Source organism: Phoca vitulina, unplaced genomic scaffold (genome assembly GCF_004348235.1).
Source record: "Phoca vitulina isolate PV1807 unplaced genomic scaffold, GSC_HSeal_1.0 scaffold21, whole genome shotgun sequence".
Taxonomy (NCBI): Eukaryota; Metazoa; Chordata; class Mammalia; order Carnivora; family Phocidae; genus Phoca; species Phoca vitulina.
In genome coordinates, this window is record NW_022589724.1 from 16,032,707 (window position 1) to 16,052,272 (window position 19,566).

General features: G+C 46.0%; 1 protein-coding gene across 1 annotated transcript in view; it reads left to right on the forward strand.

The window, feature by feature from the left end:
- PAPPA (pappalysin 1) overlaps positions 1-19,566 on the forward strand; it is a gene marked incomplete at its 5' end in the record, with an annotated part of 238,201 nt that overhangs the window by 104,288 nt on the left and 114,347 nt on the right. The window contains 2 exons of the mRNA XM_032418990.1: positions 2,852-2,980; positions 7,919-8,010. Coding sequence (XP_032274881.1) covers positions 2,852-2,980; positions 7,919-8,010 — 221 coding nt within the window. The remainder of the gene's footprint in view (positions 1-2,851; positions 2,981-7,918; positions 8,011-19,566) is intronic.

Below are 19,566 nucleotides of genomic sequence, written 5' to 3' on the forward strand. Positions count from 1 at the left end.
TGGGCTTCTATTGTCCTATCTGAAAACTTGGGATAACAACCCCTGCTTCAAATAGCTGCTGTCAGGCTTCCCTGAAATAAGGATACATAAGCCATGCACACACAGTTGGAAGGAGGCTTATCAAGGTCTTCCTACCAATCAGATGTGTTCTGTGTGATGCTAGTGGGTGAGAAGGAGGTGTGGGTGGAAGTTATAGGGAGACAGATTTTGCCCCAGGGTAAGACAAACCTTCTGGGATCCAGAATTTTCAGAAATTGGAATAGCCACGTGGAGCGAGAGCAAGATGCAGGCACTGAGGGTCTTCTAGCCACATGACGTGGTAGAAAAGAGACTTTCCACTAAGCTGTGGCACACACAATAGGTGGTGGCCTCACTTTCGTAGGTTTGCCTAACCAAGGTTACATATAGCTATCTGTCACTCCATCCCTTCTACTAAAGAGAACATAGCATAACTCCAGTGAACGAGAGCATTGACAATTTAAGCATTCATATTAATGGGTTAATATTTATTAACTATCATAGGCTGGGCACATATGTGCTTTCTATGTGTTCTCACATTCAATCTGTAGGAAACTGCTGTGAGGTCAGGTTGATGACTAATTCAGAATAGGCTCAGAGCTGTGAAACACCTGCCTATGACTTCTCAGCTTGTCAGTGATGAAGCCAGGGTAGAAACACGTGTTTGCTTGCCTCAGACTTGTGTTTATCGAGAAGCAGGAGGAGGAAGAGGGAAGGAGGGAGGACAGTGTAGGGGGGAGGAGGGAAACGTTCACAAATATTAGCAGAGCACCTTAAATATTATCAGCCATAAATCATTTGTGACACACATTACAAATGGAAAACACAACGTAGAGAAGTACTTTTCACACCCTCCTGCGTTCCACGGAAGTGCTCCATCTGCTTCAGACAGTGGCCATATGCCCCCAGTGGCCTGCAATGCAGCCTGAAGAAAATTTCTTATTTTATTTCATAACACGGCCATATTTGTTTAATATAAAACATGCCTCCATGTTTTAGAGGAAAATGAATATACAAGAGAATGCACGTCTTCTTTATCTTGTGCCTCCTTGTATCCCCCAGGGAAAACCACTCTCCCCACCACCACAATATTTCAGTTCTAGAAACACCACCAGAAAAAGTATACGTTTGTTAGTCTAGAGGTGGATAAAATATGTAATAAACATTTTTAAAAAATAGAAAGCCTATATCCATAAATTAGCATCCCAGAAGTTTACAAGGCAACAGTTATTCATACATTCCTATGTAAAATATCTCGAGATTTGTATGCATTTTACCTACCGAACTTTCATTGGCAGAACACTGATGGAACCCCCAGGGACTTCTGGTCTACCCCCCAATATTGCTTTCTGCTCCAGCACTACCAAAACAAACTCTCTTTTGGGTAACCAGTCCAGCATTCTCCAGAAGGTTATATTCCTCACTAGAGTCCTTCAACACTCATAAACTCATACTCATTGCTGTGTTGAGAGTCAGGAGACATTGTCTGCCCATTGCCTCTGCACCTGTTACCTTATTGGCCTTATCCAAACAGCCCCAGCCCTAACAGCAGCTGAAACAACAGATGGGCAGGAGAACTTGAGATTTTTTGACATCATCCTTTTGTTTATGAAATCCCACCCCCCAACTCTGGAATCTAAAAGGAATTCTCTTCATTATCATTTTGTGGGTTTTTTTTTCTCCCATGGCACTTTTATTACTATTAAAAAGTAAATAATTAATGCAGAGGGAGGTAAAAAAGGGAATAACATCATCCTTCGAAAATGGTCAAAAAGGAAATAGGCATTGTGATTTGGTGATGTGGAACTGACATAAATCTATCTCTGCCTTGGAGGATAATTGGCAGTAGCCAGGCTTGATGGCAGGATGAATTCAAGCAGGGAGCTGAGAGGGGCTGAGGAAGGGGAGGGAGGAAATCTGGAGTAAGGTTGAGCGCGAGAAAGGGGGAGCAGGCATTGCACTGGGAGGTCTTGTGAGCAGTGGGGAGAGCCACCAGTGCCTGGAATTGTAATTTCAGGACAGAATCCCCCTTGCAAGGGATGAGATTATTAAAACAGGCCTGAGCTAGGGATTAGGGAGGCAGAATGCAGGCTGCTATTTAGTAGTGCATGATTGTAAGCAAGTTGATTAACCTCTCTCTGCCTCAGATTTATCATCTGTAAAATAAACATGAAAACACTAGCACACATGTAGGGTTGCTTCGATTCTCAAATGAGAAAATACATGGAACGTGTGTTGCCCCAAGCCTGACATTCAGTTAATGGATGCTGCGGCTGTTACTATTTTAGTGAAGAGTGAGAGACAGGGACGAGCAAGAGGTGGAGAGGTGGACAGTCACTGGATGTGAAGCGTAAGGAAGGGGCTTGCTCACATGTAATGGGGTTTCTGTTCAGTGCCTAAAAGGAGGCGAAAAGATCAGACAATGCCCACAGGATCTGGCATGGTGCTTTCCCAGCTCTGTCTGCTTATCCCATTTCGTTTTCCTGGATGACATTCTCCCAAACACCTTCATTATGGGCCACATACCATCCGGTTCTTATCCACCAGGGTTATTATAAAGGTTAAATTAAAGATAAAAGTACCTGGTAATATTCACAGCTGTCTGTCATTTGACGCTAGTCATTATTGCTCTACATTTTGGTGTGGTCCATCATGCATAGGAGAGTGCCTTAACCACAGTAGACAATACAAATTATTGGATAACTTAATGTGCGTGTGATTTCAAACGTAAGCAAGATTGATAGAACATACTCAAGGGGATCAATTCCATCTGCCCCCAGCATTGTGTCTCTATAGCTAATCATCTTTGTTAATAACCTCCTTTGTTTTCCAGGGATCTCAGTCTTGGCAGTGTGTACCAGTACTGGGTCATCACCATTTCGGGAAGTGAAGAGAGTGAGCCATCACCTGCTGCCATATACATCCATGGAAGTGGGTACTGTGGTGATGGCATTATCCAGAAGTAAGTAGACCTAATTAAAGAAAGGGAAGGGAGTGATGCTCATGAGGCCAAGAGAAGGTCAGGGTGCTACACAGAAGAGCTTACGGGAGACTCCTCAGTGTGGGAGCTGTGAGTTACCAGCAGTTACTAGCAGTCTGTCAATTTGTCTGCAAGTAGTCTGCTGGCCTCAAAGGAAAAGCAGGGTTCTTTTTTGAACATGTATATGTAATATAATATGTGATTCTGATAGAGCTACCATTATGCACTTACTACCAGTATGCTCTTATTCTTCATCGTTTTATGGGTACTGCAAGGATTCTATTTGTTTTTCCACTCCAGCCGACATTCAGTTAACAGGACACAGGGCATCCAGGTCAAAACACTTTTACATTCTTTGCTGGTTAACCATTTAAATTTGTTAAAACTGCATATTTATTTGTAATTTCTGTTGTATTGTCTTATATGAACAATTTACAAAATGGTTAAAGGCTCATAAAAATAACAAAATATTCTAACTCACTATACTGTCAAAACCATAAATAGTAAACAGTATTCCAGAGTGAATACTGAATGTGAACATAAATAAGGACAAAGAGGCAAATGAACCAGAAAGTGTAAAGACTCCACACAAGCAGCCGAAAAGGAAAAGTATGAGTAGAAAATATAAAGCCACAGTCTACACTGTGGATTTTATTGGGTAATCAGTCCATTTATCCCCTTGTCCACAGGGTGAGATATTGCACAACTGTGAAATAGGGGCAAGAAGCCATTAAGACTCTCACATTGTTTAAAAAAAATTTTTTTTAAAAAGTAAACCTTTGAGTTTTTTCCTCCCAAATTAGCACAAAAATGTTTTCTGGCACAAAACAGAATAGTTTTGTCCCTGGAGGTGAAAAAGAGACCAGAAACTGTTCGCAGTTAAGTTTCTTATTGCTAAAACTGTGTTCCTTATTGCTAACGTGGTTGCAAGTTACACTATTGCTAAGAGACTTTTAAAACTCTGGGCCGATTTAATGACAAACGTCACACGTGGAGAGGGCAGACAAGCTATTGGCGAAATCCCTTCATTAAATGGAGCTGTTGGGTGTCACATAATATCTGTGGAATTGCAGTGGCTGTTTCTGGAGGGGGAGGGGCTCTGTAAAGAGAATTCGCTTCACAGTTGGATGAAACCGCTGATGTGTAGACCATGAATCATAGGTGTAGTATATACATGAAAGAGAAGTGCTAGATGACTCTTTCAGTTCATCATTGACTCTAGTGCTGGAGGGGAAGAGCAATTTCATTTGGTACCGTTTATTTTGCGGTATGTGATATAAACTGGAAACCTGCTTGGAATGAAAGGAACGGCCAGGAGCACAGCAAGGCTAACCCAGTTGTGCAAGTAAAGCGTTTGCACATGAATACCCATCCACACAGACCTCAGAAAGCAGTTTGCTTTCTGGTCATGACTTAGCATGGAAGGAAAGATTGAATGTTACATATATGCTCAGATGATGGCCAGCATGATTTAGCTGTGCAGAGAGAAAGTTTCTGCTACCCCACAGACTGAAGCATATGAGCTGTTACAAGAAAGGTACTAATTCAAGTTTTTGGGATAAGAAAGGACTTTTTTTTTTAATGTTAACACTAGCAAGGCCAGTAATGATTATTTGCACGATTTCAAGAGGCTTGCTGAGGTGACGTATCTTGGGGGTATGTATTCATGTCTTAAATGTCCTGCAACTATAATTTCAAAGCTGAATTGTCAAGATTTTAATATCAAGGAGATTGTATAAGGACTTTTAAGTGTGGAATTATGGTGAAAACCACCTGATTGCCAAGAATTTGACTCGCCAAGCGTAGAAGATAAAGCTACTCATTTGTCGGAGAAGGAAGCTCATGGTGTGCTGTTGTGTGCTTTTAAAATCCTATCCAAATGCAGCAACCAAACATGAAGATACAGTTTCCAGTGCTTAATATAACACGATTGGGGAAAGGGAAGCCGTTCACCATTCTTTCCCACATTAAGACATCAACTTCTGGCTCCTGACACAGCTGTTGTCTAATGGAATACTGAGCAACTGAGCAAGGCAGTCTCCAGGGAGAGTGCCCCATCATTTGTGGGCCCAAGATTGAGCTGCGCATCCAGAATATCCAGGAAACACTTGCGGTCATAGCTGACAACCCATAATTGTGATTTGGGATTTTCTAATTTAGCACAAAGAATAAAAAAAAGAATCTCACCAGATGTGGAACCTGACCTACAACTCAGTCTGTCCATTTGGACCCAGATATAGATGCATTGGTAAGACACTGCAAACAGTGTCATTCTTCTTGCTGATCTAAAACTATTATTATTTATTTTATTTTATTATTATTGTTATTTATTTTATTATTATTAATATAAGTAGTGTTTTCAATAAAGTTTTTTAGTATTTTACCTAAAATTGGTATCCTACACAGATATCACTTAAGTTACCAAATAGTTGTTGACATGCTTTGTAGAAAACCAAATGCAGCTAATGGATGGTTCCCTAGGCAAAAACAAACAAACAAAAACTTTGAGGAAAAGGAGTAATGTCATCTTAGCTAATTTTCATGGGATGATATGTGCTGAATCACTGTATATACTTAAGGGAATTTACAAAGATATTGAGATAGGCTCAACACTTAATGAGGCCCCAATGGATGAAAGCATTGGATGAATATAATGATAATATTCATAAATATTTATTGAGCCTCCACTATGCACGAGCATTGGGCTACACCATTATCTCCTTGGGTCCAACCATATAAAATAGGTTCTATTACCATACTTCACAGGGTATGATGTACAAAGACTAACATGGCTTTCTCAAGTTTACACACCCAGTAAAGAGCAGAACCAAGATGCGAACCCACAGCCCATGTTCGCATTTGGATTCACCGTCGCCTTGCTGTGTCACCAACAGGCCCACAACACTAGTAAGTGAGGGAGTAGCTATGTGCTCTCTGTTGAATCCCAGGCACTATGCCAGGCATTGCGGTGCTAGGATGACAAACACTGTCATTTCCTTTGACATCGGAAAGCCCAGTATACGGGGCTGTCAGGTAAACGCAAAGGTGGTCAGTTTGACAAGTGCTAGGATATAGGATAGATGGAGCCTGGTGTCTTTGGACACAGAGAAGACGGACACCCACTCCAGCTTGGGAGGTCAAAGAAGGTTTCTATAAGAAGCTCTCTATGTAATGATAGATCTGCCATGCCTAGAAGATATTTGTGGTGACACTAATGTTTTGCTTAAACCAATAGAACATACTGTTTGGGTGGTGAGGGAAGGTGGGTTAGATGTGTTCTTTGTGGCTTTGGGAAACCAGCCCAGGTTAAAAAAAAAAAAAAAAAATCTCTCCCTAGATAACGCATGAGATAGCTAAGTAACACAAGGCTATCACCAATTTCCAGCTTTCGAGATTCACTGGCAGAGATTGGAAATATGGGCCCAGCTTGGAATATGGATCTCTCTTCTCCTCGGCTCATGCATTTGCAGACAGGAGAGAACTTGAGAGGCTCTTCAGAAATCCATGCAATGGCCCAGCCATCATAAGGATTGATTGCAAAGCACCATCCTGCTACTCGGACACCTCCTAAAAGCAACAAACATGGTCCAGTGTTAACTGCCCGGGTGAAAGGAAAAGTCTGAGGCCTCTTCCATGCTTTGACAGGTCCCAGCTGGTCTCTGGGGAGGGAGGGACAGCTGACACACAGTCTGCAGAGACCTCCCGGGACTGAGTGGGCTGGGAACCCTGATTCCCTGAGCATCTACTATCTATCATGCACCGTGCCAGCCACATAAAGTTCCATTCAATTCTTGTGCCAGCTCTAAGGAGGGGTATAGTTATTTCCATCTGAACCTGCGGGAACACGGACACTTGGCCTCTGGAATAGCGCGGTCCAGTGGATTCTTCTGCAGTGATGGAAATATATTCCATGCTGTTCTGTCCGGTAGCCACTAGCTACATACCACATACAGCTATTGAGGCTTGAAATGTGGCAATTGTGACTAAGGAATGGAATTTTAAATTATTTTTAGTCTTTATTGATTTAAATGGTCCAATCGAGATTAGGAGACTTGTCTGAGATCACGCAGCTGGTTTGGAATAAGAGGATCTAAACCCATGTTTTCTGTTTCTCAAAGGATGAGAATTTTCCAGGTCGTGATAATCCACTCAGTCTTTCAGCTCTTTCTCCTCTTTCTCATCTCCTCGGTCCAATTCAGAGAGCATTGCTCAGTTTCTGTCCATCCCAACCTCTGCCGAACCACCCTGAGGTGATAGAAATAATTCCTAACAAAACAAAACAAAATGAACAAACAAGAGGAGACACTTTTATTTCCTAGCAGCATGGTTCCCACGGGCCTTAGAGTTTCTCACCCCATGAAATGATGCACTGGATGGAGAGAGCAATACTTTCTAGTGAAAGGAAGACCAGCCCCAAGCATGTGACTGGGGGGAAAAAAAAAAAGTCTTTATTTCTAAGTTCACGGTTGGGGGGCGGGCAGGTAGGGAACAAGAAGGAGGGTAAGGTAGGGCATAGTGAAGAACAGAATTTATATTTCAGAAGCTCAGAAATTTCCTTCAAATCCACCATTTTAAAATGGCAGCAAGATCTCCCAGACACAAGGGAGCAAGGTCGGTTCCTTCATCCCTTCATCCATTCCTTTCTCCCATCTGACCTAACAGACAAGATCTCGGAGAACAGGTTTGGAGGCAGGAACTCAGCTTCGTCGTGGGAAGCACAAAATAAGGCAAAGTAATAGGGTCTTACCCATGTATATCTTTATACATCTCATTTGGAAGAAGAAGAGATGGACACTGGGGGTAAGGGACTTGCCTGAGGCCTCTTGGAAAGCTGATGGCCTGGGGAGGGCTTTCCCGTGGCCAGCTGTGGTTCTGAAGCTGCTCTCTCTGACAGATCTCTCTTCTGTTCCCGGTCTGCAGAAGCCGAGGTGAAGAATGTGATGACATGAATAAGCTCAGTGGTGATGGCTGCTCCCTCTTTTGCCGACAGGAAGACTCCTTCAATTGTATTGGTAAGTGTGTGTCATTTCTTGGGGCTTAGCTGGAGAAGGGGACCCTGCGGGATAGTGTCAGGCCAGTAACAGCAGTAGTGAGGACTAATGATGATTTATTCCTTTGTATTACAAATATTGACGGATTGCCTCCTGTGGGCCAGACCCTGTTTGAGGCACCGGGGAATACGGCAATGGGAAGCAAAGGAAAACAGGCAAATGCTCCTGCCCTCACAGAGCTTACGTTCCCCTCCCGTGCCTCACAGCAGAGGCTGCTGGTGACTCGTTTTCAAGCCGGCTTCTTCCTTGCTCTTCTTCGCACCAGCTCTTCAGGAGGGTGATTAGTATAGATTTTTAAAGGCTTGTATTCTCACTTTCACAAGCCAGAGAAATGATGAAAGTGGTCCAGAATCTCATGGGTTAGAAGTGATTGGAGACAGAACCAGGGCTTGAACCTGACTCTGTCTGATTGTTAAGCACACGCCGAGCTCCTTCTGCTGCACAACCTCCAGCCAAGATCTGGGAACCCCAGTAGTTCCCTTTGCACACTCAGAACCTCGGCGCGAGAGTGGAGGAAGAGCAGACCAGCTTGTGTTTAGAAAGCAAACGTCCTTTTCCCACCTTTACTGAGTCAGTTGGGAAATTTGTGTTCCTCTGGCTCCTCTAGGAGTCTGGCTGATCTTGTTGTTACAGCCCCACTTGGGAGGCCCTGGCCAGCCCGGGGCTGGTAAACAGACAGGGGTTGGGGGGCAGGGATGGAATTTTGAGCTGGCTCAGATGAGATCATACTTCCTTTAAGATGCAAATCGATACCTGAAGATCAAAGGTCCCCCGGCTAATCCCCTGGGCTGGAGGTGAAAACTAATCACAATTCATTTGCAAGTACAAAAGACAGAGGTGCTCTATCTGAAGAGAGAAGGGGCAGCTACTGAGGGGATGAAAACATTGGTGGGAAGATTTCACAATGAAAGGCAATTTTCTAGGAAGACGAAAGGGAAGGAAATGTCATCGGGTCCTCCCATTCGCAGTGCATTACAGGGACACATTTAGACCTTCCTTCTCCAGGGAGATTGTGAGCACTGTGAGCTCTTCACCACGTATGTATCATTCACCCTTAGTCCATTCTCAGCACACATGGATTGAGCACCTACTGTCTCCTTGCCACCAAGTAGGGGCTCAGCAACACAATAAGAGGTGTCCCACAGCTAACTGTGGATGGAAGAAAGGAATACGTGGAGGAAGGAAAGACAGAAGGGGAATTTCCAGGCAGGACCTTGGGTTTTTAAATGACAGAAGGCTGTTTTCTTTGCTCTGTTGATTTGCGCATGGTCCATGGTAAAACTTGATGTTAGCCTGGTGGTGTGGCGAAAGGAGCCTGGGCTGAAAATTAGGAAAACCAGGCTCTAGTCCTCACTGTGCTTGAGAACTTGCCACATTAACACTGGCCAGGTTGCTTCCCTCGTCTGGGCCTCAGTTTACCTGGTGTAAACTTCAAAGGATTAGGTTAGGTGGTCTCTAAAGGCCTTACGTACACTTGACTTGTGCTATTTCCAAGGTGTGTGACTATTTCCCGTGCCCATGAGCTACTTGCCTTTGTCGTCATCCTCGTGACACCCAGCATCACTCCCAGATCATGCTGGAAAATATCTACCTATTTTACTCACACTAAGGTGGCACGTAACTTAAGTGCTTCTGGAAGGAAGGGAGGATGTGGTGGTGAAAGTAGGATATGGGACCCTCAAAGAGATGCTCGGGTGGCCCTGGTGCCCACATTCTGGGGAGCTACGGCACTATGCAGCAATACGCAAACACAAGGTAGCCTCCTACAGGTAGAAGCTCATCATCCACGGAAGGGGTCTGCAAACTCCAGTCCACGGGCCAGAACTGGCCTACTGCCTCTATTGGAAAGTAAAGTCTTACTGGAACACAGCATACTCTTTACGTGTTATCTATGGCTGCTTTCCTGCTACAAATTATTGAGCGAGTACAGCAGAGACCCTATGACCCAAAGAGCCCAAACTATTAGTAATCTGGCCTTTTACAGACCTTTGCTGACCCCTGGTTCGTGGATTTGAAGTCTTTGATCATCTTGGTTATTGGAGCCTGGGGCAGAGAGGAGGTGACAGTTATGACATGGTTTGCCATTTCTAAGAAAAAGAACTGAATTTTAAGCATACAGTGGTGGGGCCTGGGAGATTCTTAGAAAGAGCACTGGACAGTGAGTCCAGTCCTAGCGGGCCTTCCCCACCCCCCCCCACCCCCTTGGGCCTAACTTCCCTCCTCAACTTTAGCCGGAATGACTGTTTTGGACTAGATCAGTGATTTTTAAACTGTGCTAACTGAGATGCTTAAGAGGAAAGAGGTGAAGGCGAGGGAGGTGACAAGAAGGCGAGATCTGGACTGTCATAGGTCTACTTGATATACCGTTGTTCTCTACTAGATCCTGAGTATTCTGCTGGCGATGGTGATATTTATTGAACCTCCATGATATACCAAGCACATTTATAAACTCTCCTTTTCATAATAATCTTTTATGGTCCTGCTTTTACACAAGAGGAAGCTGAGGCATGAGAGTGAACCAAGGATATGCAGTTAAATGGTAGAACCGGGATGCAAACCCAGAGTCTGACTTCAGACAGTGGTGAGCTACCTGCAAAAAAAAAAAAAAAAAGGTAGCTCCTGGTCTTGGAGGGTTTTGAGGGTGAACAAGGAACACACTGCTTTAAAATAGTCTGTCTAGTGAATTAATGGACTGGAATACAGAATTGTCAGTGGCGTGGATGGTGTCCAGGGAAGATTCTGTGTTACCTGGTATGTTGAGTATGGTTTGTGTTAGAGGAATGACCTCAGCTACACACCCACCCTCACCAATTAGAATTCCACTATAGAGACTCAGTGAGACACAGGACATTCCAAGAATTAAGGAGTCTATCCAGAGATCCCAACTCCCAGGACTACATTCCGAGGACAAACTCCATGCCTTTGAGTCTAGAAAACCATCTTCCCTTAAGAACAGCTGAAGAATAGACAGTGAGTCTTTGGCTCCCACCACATGCAGCTTCAGTGAGTCAGAGAAATGGCACTGGAGTGTGGGAGGCTTTGCTGAGGTGGACTGGTTTCATCATTGTATTTGTCAAGACAGTGGCCAAGAGAACAGGCTTGAGTGATACTGACTTGGGCGCACACCATGGCTTAGACACGCGACCTTAGCTAAACGTCGGTGTTCTCATCCAGAAAATGGTAAAAGTCTGGAGACTCAACTGTGGAAGATATTTATCAATAATTTTGGAAACTTATTATCCGAATCTCCTTCCTAGATTTAGGAAATAATTCTCCTTGATGTAATAATAATGAGGCAGAGCCCAAGCCCTCTACAGAAGTTGAAAATCCAAAAGTCTCCTTCCCTGACTCCCCTTTACAGCCTGAGCGTGGGCACAAGAACTACACTCCCCCCCAGTTGTTTTGATAAGGATGGCTACAACCTGTGTGTTTCCAAAGTACCAGTGACAGCATGTGACATTGGTGTGAAAGTGACCATGTTCTACTGTCTTCACAAGACCAGTCCTGGGACCTCATCTTGAGCTTAGAGTTGGGCTTTGGAGTGTGCAAGCCTGGCTCTCCAAGCCCTCCCAGAGAGTGTTCTATAACTACCCAGTATTCTCTGAATAGATTTTTGTTTGTTTGCTTGTTTTGCTTCAGTAGGCCAAAGTTGGTTTCTGTTGATTGTCACTTAGAATCCTGACTGAAAATTATTGTCATAAGATACTATGAGGTTTAGCCCCATTCTTAGCAAGTTGGATGTGCTTGAAGTACATTAACTGTTACTTATCTCAGTGTATGCGTATGTGTGGGGGTGGGGGTGGGGGATGATTATCAGCAACAACCACCATTTACAGTCACCCATTAGGTGTGATGTATGTCCCATGTCATGCCCCTTTCTTTAGTGTGAGCCTATGAGAGGACACTTATATCCAGATGAGGGATCTAAGACCTGTTATGATGTCTTAACCTGGCTAAGATAACACAGCTCGTAGAGGTGTGATCCCATCTCAGACTGAGTAGAGACCCCCTGATTTTTCTACTCTACTACTCTGACCCCCATCTGAATGGATGACTTCCTTCTCTCCTCCCTCCCTCCCTTCCTTCCTTCCCTCCTTCCTTCCTTCTTTCCCTCCCTCCTTTCCTTCCTTCTTCCTTCCCTTCTCTTCTTCTTCATTATTTTTTTTGTCACCGACCATTACATTGGGCCAGTGTTTTCCCTGGGTTTGGTAACACCAGTGTGAGCGTGGGTGACAGATTTATGGTGGCATTCCCATTCACTTTTCAGAAACCCACACATCCGGAAGTATTCCCAAGGTGCCAATGTGTTATTACGCAACACCCCGGGACTTCCCTTTCCCACTGTCCCACCCCAGCGCCCTTATCCCCCAGCACATAATAAGTTGCTTGTTAAAAAGAACACCACCCACAAGACCTCTTAGGCAATGCAAGCTGCATCCCCAGCAATGTGAAAATTATCTTGTCCTTTCCCCCCTTTTTAAAAAACATAACATACACCAGGCCTTAGGTTTCAGTTAAAAAATGTGGTATCAGTAAAATGATAACTCCCCACTGCGCACCCCCACCCCCACTCCAACAGACACTGGCTGGAGGCATTGTTTGGCAGCACTGGGAATTCTGTTCCTATAGCACTGAGTCATGAACCACAGCCAGGCTGCTGATAAAAGCTGAAGGAGGGAAGGTAATGCTCAAATTAGACAAAATGTGAAGCATCCCCAAAAGGGGCTCTACCTAGTGATACATCTCAAGCCAGTGCTGGAAGTGAGCTACCTTCTGAGATGACATGCAGTCCCCTATAGGAGATGCAATTGGGGAGGACTCCTCATGCTTGGTTTTGATTTACCACCCTGTGTCCTTCAGGATGGCTGGTCCCAGGGATGAGTTTAGATACGGGGGCCTGGGCTGCAGCTCAGCATCCAGGAGCCTCAGTTTCCCCCTCTGTGACATGAGTGTGATCGGGCTGAGGACTCTGAAGCTTCTTTCCCTGTCTGACACTGGGGCATCCTCCGTGTGTCATTTACTTAAAAGCTTTGGGGTTTCAAATCCTACTCGATGCTGATACACAGTTAGGAGAACAAAGCAAATGGACCCCCAGGTTGTCATTCCGCTGTGTCTCTTTTTCTCGCTTCTTCCCAACTCCTTCCTACCATGCCAGGACTGCCGTGAGCATGACATTGTCTCTGGTCTCTGACATAGCATCTCGAGGCCTGTCCCAGAGCCAGGGCCAGTAACTTAGTTATCTGGGAGGCAGCTGAGGGGGAGAAGGGGAGATCAGTCCTCCTCCCCTGCCCTGTCCCTGGGAGGGGTGGGGGTCACAGAGCCTTGCGGCCCCTGTGTCAGGGTGCCCTGGCCTGCTCCGAGCCAAGGCGGGAAAGGAAAACAAGAAGATGAATCGCCACGTCTTCTTGGTGGATGTCCTAATGATACTTTAGAGCAACAGTGACTAAAAAGGAAAACAGCATCTGGTTGGGGGGAGGGGCAGTGGAAGGGGGAGGCAGAATGGGCTCTGCTGGAAGTTGCATTTATTATTATTTTTCTTTCTAACAAAGTGAAATCATAATAACATGATCCACCTCTCACCTTACAAAAAAGTTAAAATTAAAAAAAAAAAAAAAACCTGCTCCCGGATGCAGGCATTCCTTCAGATTTTCCTCTGTGGGAAGCGTAACTTTCACCAAGTGACCTTCCTGAAATAAAGCCTCCTTTGACATGAAGACATGCCTTGAAAAGAAGAGAAATATTAGCGGTAGTGGCAGTGGCCGTGGTGATCGAGGCATGGAGGTGGTCACCTGCCAGCGAGGCCAGGAGGTGTGATGATGCGTGGACAGTGATGAAGAACATGGATTCGGGGGGCGCCTGAGCAGCACCGTCGGTTGAACCTCCGACCCTTGGTTTCAGCCCAGGTCGTGATCTCGGGGTCGTGGGTTGGAGCCCCATGTGGGGCTCCGCTTTCGGCAAGAAGTCTGCTTGAGATTCTCTCTCCTTCTCCCTCTGCCACTCGTGTGTGCTCTCTCTCTCTCTCCCTCTCAAATAAATCTTTTTTTTTTTAAAGATTTTATTTATTTGTTTGACAGAGAGAGACACAGCAAGAGAGGGAATACAAGCAGGGGGAATGGGAGAGGGAGAAGCAGGCTTCCCGTGGAGCAGGGAGCCCGATGCGGGGCTCGGTCCCAGGACCCTGGGATCATGACCTGAGCTGAAGGCGGACGCTTAACGACTGAGCCACCCAGGCGACCCTCAAATAAATAAATCTTAAAAAAAAAAAAAAAGAACATGGATTCTGGGTGACAAGCCTGGTTCAGCCACTTTGTAATGTGAGCTTCAGTTTTCTCATCAGTAAAATGGGTTAGTAGTAGATGCTACCTCTTAGGGTTGTTGTGAGGATGATATGAGGTTATATATGTAAAGCATTTTTAAACCGTCGCACCTGGTACGTGTTATGTATGTGTTTGCTACTCCTGTATTCTTATTGTCTTTATTCATACCGCTGATTCAGAGGTTGTATCAATCCATCCAGGAGTCCTAGGAGATAAATGATGTTATTATCCCAGGTGCCTGCAAGAGGTCATCTGAGGTTCAGAGAGGTTAAGGAACTTGCCCAAGGTCCCACAGTCGGAAATAGCAGAGGAGGGGTTCACAGTCCCCTGGGGCAGGGTCTGCCCACTGAACCGTGAAGTCATGTCGTTTTGTAGGCACCCAACTGTACCGGCTTCTGTGCTGAGAACCCTTTTCTCAAATGATTTTGTTCACTTTCCCATCAACTCGGCACATTCAGACTCATATATCCATTTTGCTAATGAGGAAACAGAAGTGCCGAGAGTTTCAGTGGCTTTTCCTATGTACTCCAGTCAGGTGGACCCGAAAAGGAGACTTCGGACCCCATCTGCCTGCCTCTAAAGACCATGTCCTGTACCTGGACGAACTCCCAAGAAACATTAGACAGCTTTCTCTTTCCCACCCTTCCTCATTTGGTGCCCTTGGTGCACAGCAGGAAGTGAGAGTGAACGCGTAGGCCCTTCTGTGCCTTTCTCATGAGTCATGAAAACTACAACTTTCAGTTATTATCACCCTATAAACATTCCACTGCATAAACCCCCTGCCCCCGACAAAGGGTCCTCCTGTGTTTTGGGCTGTATTTTCATTTTTAAGAGCTCACCCTCCACGGACAGTAGCCACATTGTTTTTTTAGCTTAGGAGGACTTTGACACTTAATCCTGTTGTCATGGCAATGTGGTAGGGACAGAGGAGCCTGAGTTCAAACGTCCAGTGCTTGTAATTACTCCCTGGGTCATCCTGGGCATCTCCCATCCTCTCTCTGGGTCTCAGTGTCATCTCTGGAAAATGGGCATGATTATAACTCCCCGGTTGTGTTTAGAGGAAGATGGACATCATGTCGGTAGGGTGTTTAGCTTAGCGCAATGCATGGCAGTGGACACGACAATGTCAGTTACTGCCAAGTTCCCTTCCCCTTCCTCACTCCCATGTCAGTAGTGACTGATACAAAGGCCTCTGGTCCATGGGGGGGGGGGGGAGTGGTCCTGAGCCTGCCGTAAAAATGCGGTGGTCCCTTGTGCAAAGTGACTGCCGCCTTGATCTCAGCTTCCCCAGCTATCAGGTGATGGGGTTAGCCAGATGAGCTCCCAGGGCCCTTTCAACTCTGACTTCCAGAATTTAAATCCCAGATCATTATTGTTTTTAAACTGTGCATTTTAAAAGAAATGAGGGCTTGGGGAGGAGAAAGGAATTCCTTTAACCCACAGGGTCAAAGGGAGTCACTGAGGGGACAAAGGAGCAGGAAAGAGAGGCGGTGGGGCGGAAGGCTGCCGTGAGGGGCAGGACCGAAGATCTGAAGTCCTCAACCGGGAGGTCTGATGGATGCATTCAAATACCCCAAGTCGAGTCAGCACCGGTTAGGATCAAGCTGGCCATCCAGCCTCAGACCTCGACTCACCACCTCCTTCAGAAACCCGGGAGGCCTACCCCACAGAGAGGCCGGGCTGGAATGAAAAGAAACAGGAGGGCTCTGACGCCAGAAGGGAGGAATTCTAGCCCTCAGTCCAGGTCGGCTTCCTGACTCTCAGGGAGGGGTCAGGCTCAGAAAGGCTTGGAGCTTGCCTGAATTTGAGGAATCAACACCACACTTTGATGTGTGCCTTTGAAAGGCAGCCTGACTCCAAGGCAGGTGAATCCGGGTAGCCAAGAACAAGGGCTTCTTTATGGCCTTTGAAGTGACCAGAGACCTGCCTCACCTCCGTGTGCCTTGCTGTGTGTCTGTGCCACGTCGTGGCCGAGGTAGCTGGGGGAGGTGGGGGGGAGAGAGAGGCCTGGGGGGGCCGGGTGTCGGGGCATTTTGCTAGCTGCTGGCTCTCTGCTCTTTCTTTCTTGGGGACCATGTTGTGTTGGAAGAGACACTTAATATTCATGAGCTGTGATCTCCACTTGAAGGGAGTGCCCTGGGGGAAATTGAAATATTAAGCAAGTGAGGGATATAGACCTAATTGTATCCTCCTTTTCTTTTTGGACAGAGAAGTAATGTGCTTAAAATAAAATGATGGATGGGCAGTCAGGACTGTGTGAAAACCCCAGTGCTGTAGCCTCCAGAATAAATCAGCTCTAACATATGCAGTCAGAACCAGGCAGAAGATGGGGCAGACGGGCCGCCGGGTACCATCATGTCATCCATTCACACGTTTCTTGGCGCCTGCTGTGTACCTAGCCCAGTGCTAGGTGCAAGGGGACAGGAGAGCAGAGAGCAAGGAAGGCCAGGGAAATGACACCAGTAATTATTTGAATGCAACTGTTGAAAGTGCCAGTAAGTGGACGTGCTTGAAAGTGTGTAAGTGAAGGGTCTCCTTTACACTGGATAGGAGTGCAGAAGGGCCTCCTTGAGAACACCTACATTTAAGCTCAGACTTGAAGGTCGAATAGAAAATAGACAAATTAGGGAGCTGTGAAGCAGGGTGATGGAGTAAGGAGTGCAAGAAGTTCAGACTATTAAATCCTCAAGGCAGGCAAGGGCTTGTGAGCGGGTCAGAGAAAGGCAGCATGGCCAGATGGGAGTGAAGGAGGAAGGTGAGGCTGGAGCCTCGCAAGTTCTCATCCTTTAGGCCCCTGCAGACCTCGGGGAGGCCATTGCTCCTGATACGACATTCTGTGCCTAGCCCTGTACCAGGCACAATAGGCAAGTGCATGCTTGCATCGATCAGGGGTCAACAAGCTGCTGCCCTTGGCCAAACCCAACCTGCTGCCCATCTGGGTACGTACAGTTTCATTGAAACCCACGTAGGCTCCTTGGTTTTGATATTTGCAATACAAAGACAGAGTTGAGTAGTTCTGACAGAGACCTTGAGGGCCCACGAAGCCAAAATATTTACTGTCTGGCCCTGTCCAGAAAAAGTACAACTTACTACTGGCATAGATGGATGAGTATATAGGCAGGTAAAAGAATAGCCACTTAGGGAAATCAAGGCACAGGAGAGATGAAGAGGTGAGGGTACTCCCTTATGCATCTTGCTCCTGGGCCTGTAGAAGCTTAGCTGTAATTGTATTGATCCCCCCACATTTTCCCATTAATCATGGGTTTCCCTTACCCTTCATGGAAGAAGTTAGCCCGTCCGTTCCTGTGTCCCCAGCATTCCGCTCCAGCTGGTCATTAACCGATGCACCGAACTAAATGACAGTCTGGGGCAGAAAAGAGTGCCCAGAGGAGCCCAAACTGCTCACCACTTAAAGGCAGTCCTGGATCCTCCCCGGGCTGCTGAAGGGAGCGTGTGGGTATTTACAGAGAACCTACTACGTGGTCTCATTTCAAACCCACAACACCCCCGGCAACCAGGCATTATTATCACCACTTTCCAAATGACACAACAGAGCCCCCAAATGTTTAAGTGACTTTTGAGAAAGTGTCCTTCATTCAGTAAATATTTATTGAGCTGGAAAACCATCACGCAGGGAAACAAACCTTCGGGAACGCTGCGTCTCATGGCGGTGAGGTATTGCTCCAGGAGAAACTGAAGCTCAGGGAGATGAAGTGACTTGTCCGAAGCTGGTGATGGTTAAACAGCAGAGCTGGGATTCGAACCCGGATCTGCCCAGCTCCACAAGTAGAAGAGCTGGGGCTCTCCTCCAAAATACCAGACTTTCAGAACAAGTAGGAGTGGCGAGATACGTTTGTATCTTTCCACTCTTCTTCCATCTCACCGTCCCCGACAGTAGACATTGTAGTAGAAATAGCTCATGATTAATTTTATTCGTTTCATTAATTTAATGCTTTTTCTCTATTAACTCCCTTGATTAATTGCATTGACCCTCTGTGGTAGTTTTAATATTCTGCCGGCTAGAGATGGCTGGATAAGAAAAAAGCACAGAGAAGTTAAGTAATTTACTCAAGGCTTCCAGTAAGGGAAGGCTGGCTCGTAAGCCCTCAGGCTGAACTATTAATTTATGCTAACTCTCGATCATTAAGGTTATCTAATAAAATGTGTCCTCTTGATCAAGAGCTGAACAGCTTGCCCGCAAACAGATAATGAGAAGGGGAAACAATGCGTGGTGCAAAGGAATCTTCACATAACAAAAGGATCCCAGGATCTCTTTAAGAAACACTGTCTGAAGTGTTTGTTTACAGATCATTAAATACTTAACAGAGGGAGAAAGTAAAAGCGACTTTCTTTTGACTGCTACTGATTCAGTACCGAGGAGAAATTAAGATAAAGCAAATCTGAAATTATAGTAATTTTTAAGGGATTGAGTTTTCAATTTTCATTTGCCAGACAGAGAGATGAAACACTCCGCACCCCGGGGGGTCTGCAGCCCTGCTCACCAGGGCTAAGGTTACCTTCCCCCCTACCCCAGGCAGCAGCTAGGGGGTCTCGCAACAACAGCTGGAAGCCCATGTGACCAATCTCACGCTCCTTTTTGTCTGTGTTAAGCACCTGCTGCATAAGCTCTGCTAGGTAGGGTGCAGATGGGAGTGACAAGTGGCAGCCGAAGTCCTTCATTGGAGGACTTCCGAAGACACGTGTTGTTAAGGATGTGCAGGGACTGGTGGGAGGGGACCACAGGAGGAACGTGAAAGCCTCCTGGTGTGGGGGGTGGGTCTGTGAACAACACTTCCTGGGCACCTGGGCTCAGTAAGACCAGGTGCCGAGCGCTGCAGCTATAAAGGTCCAGAATGAAGCTTCTTTTGGGGGGGGTGCAGGGAGTCAAGTGGTTCCAAAAATAAAACTACTCAGGGGAAGTCACAAGATAGGTGGGTGGCTGGGTGCGATTCTGCAGCAAGGCGTGGTTTCTGGGCAGAAGCCTGACGTGCCGGGGGCACTGTTGTTAAGATCAACCTCCCCTCAGTGGGATGCTCTTCAAGGGCCAACCAAGTACTCTTGGCAAACTGATCTGAAGAGAAATCAGAGTGAGTCTGGCTTTCAACACCAGTCAGAACCCCAGCCCAAATTACCCGTTAAGATTGAACTACACTTTCAACCACTGTTGGCAGGGCTGTAAGAAGTCCTGGCTGGGGCCGAT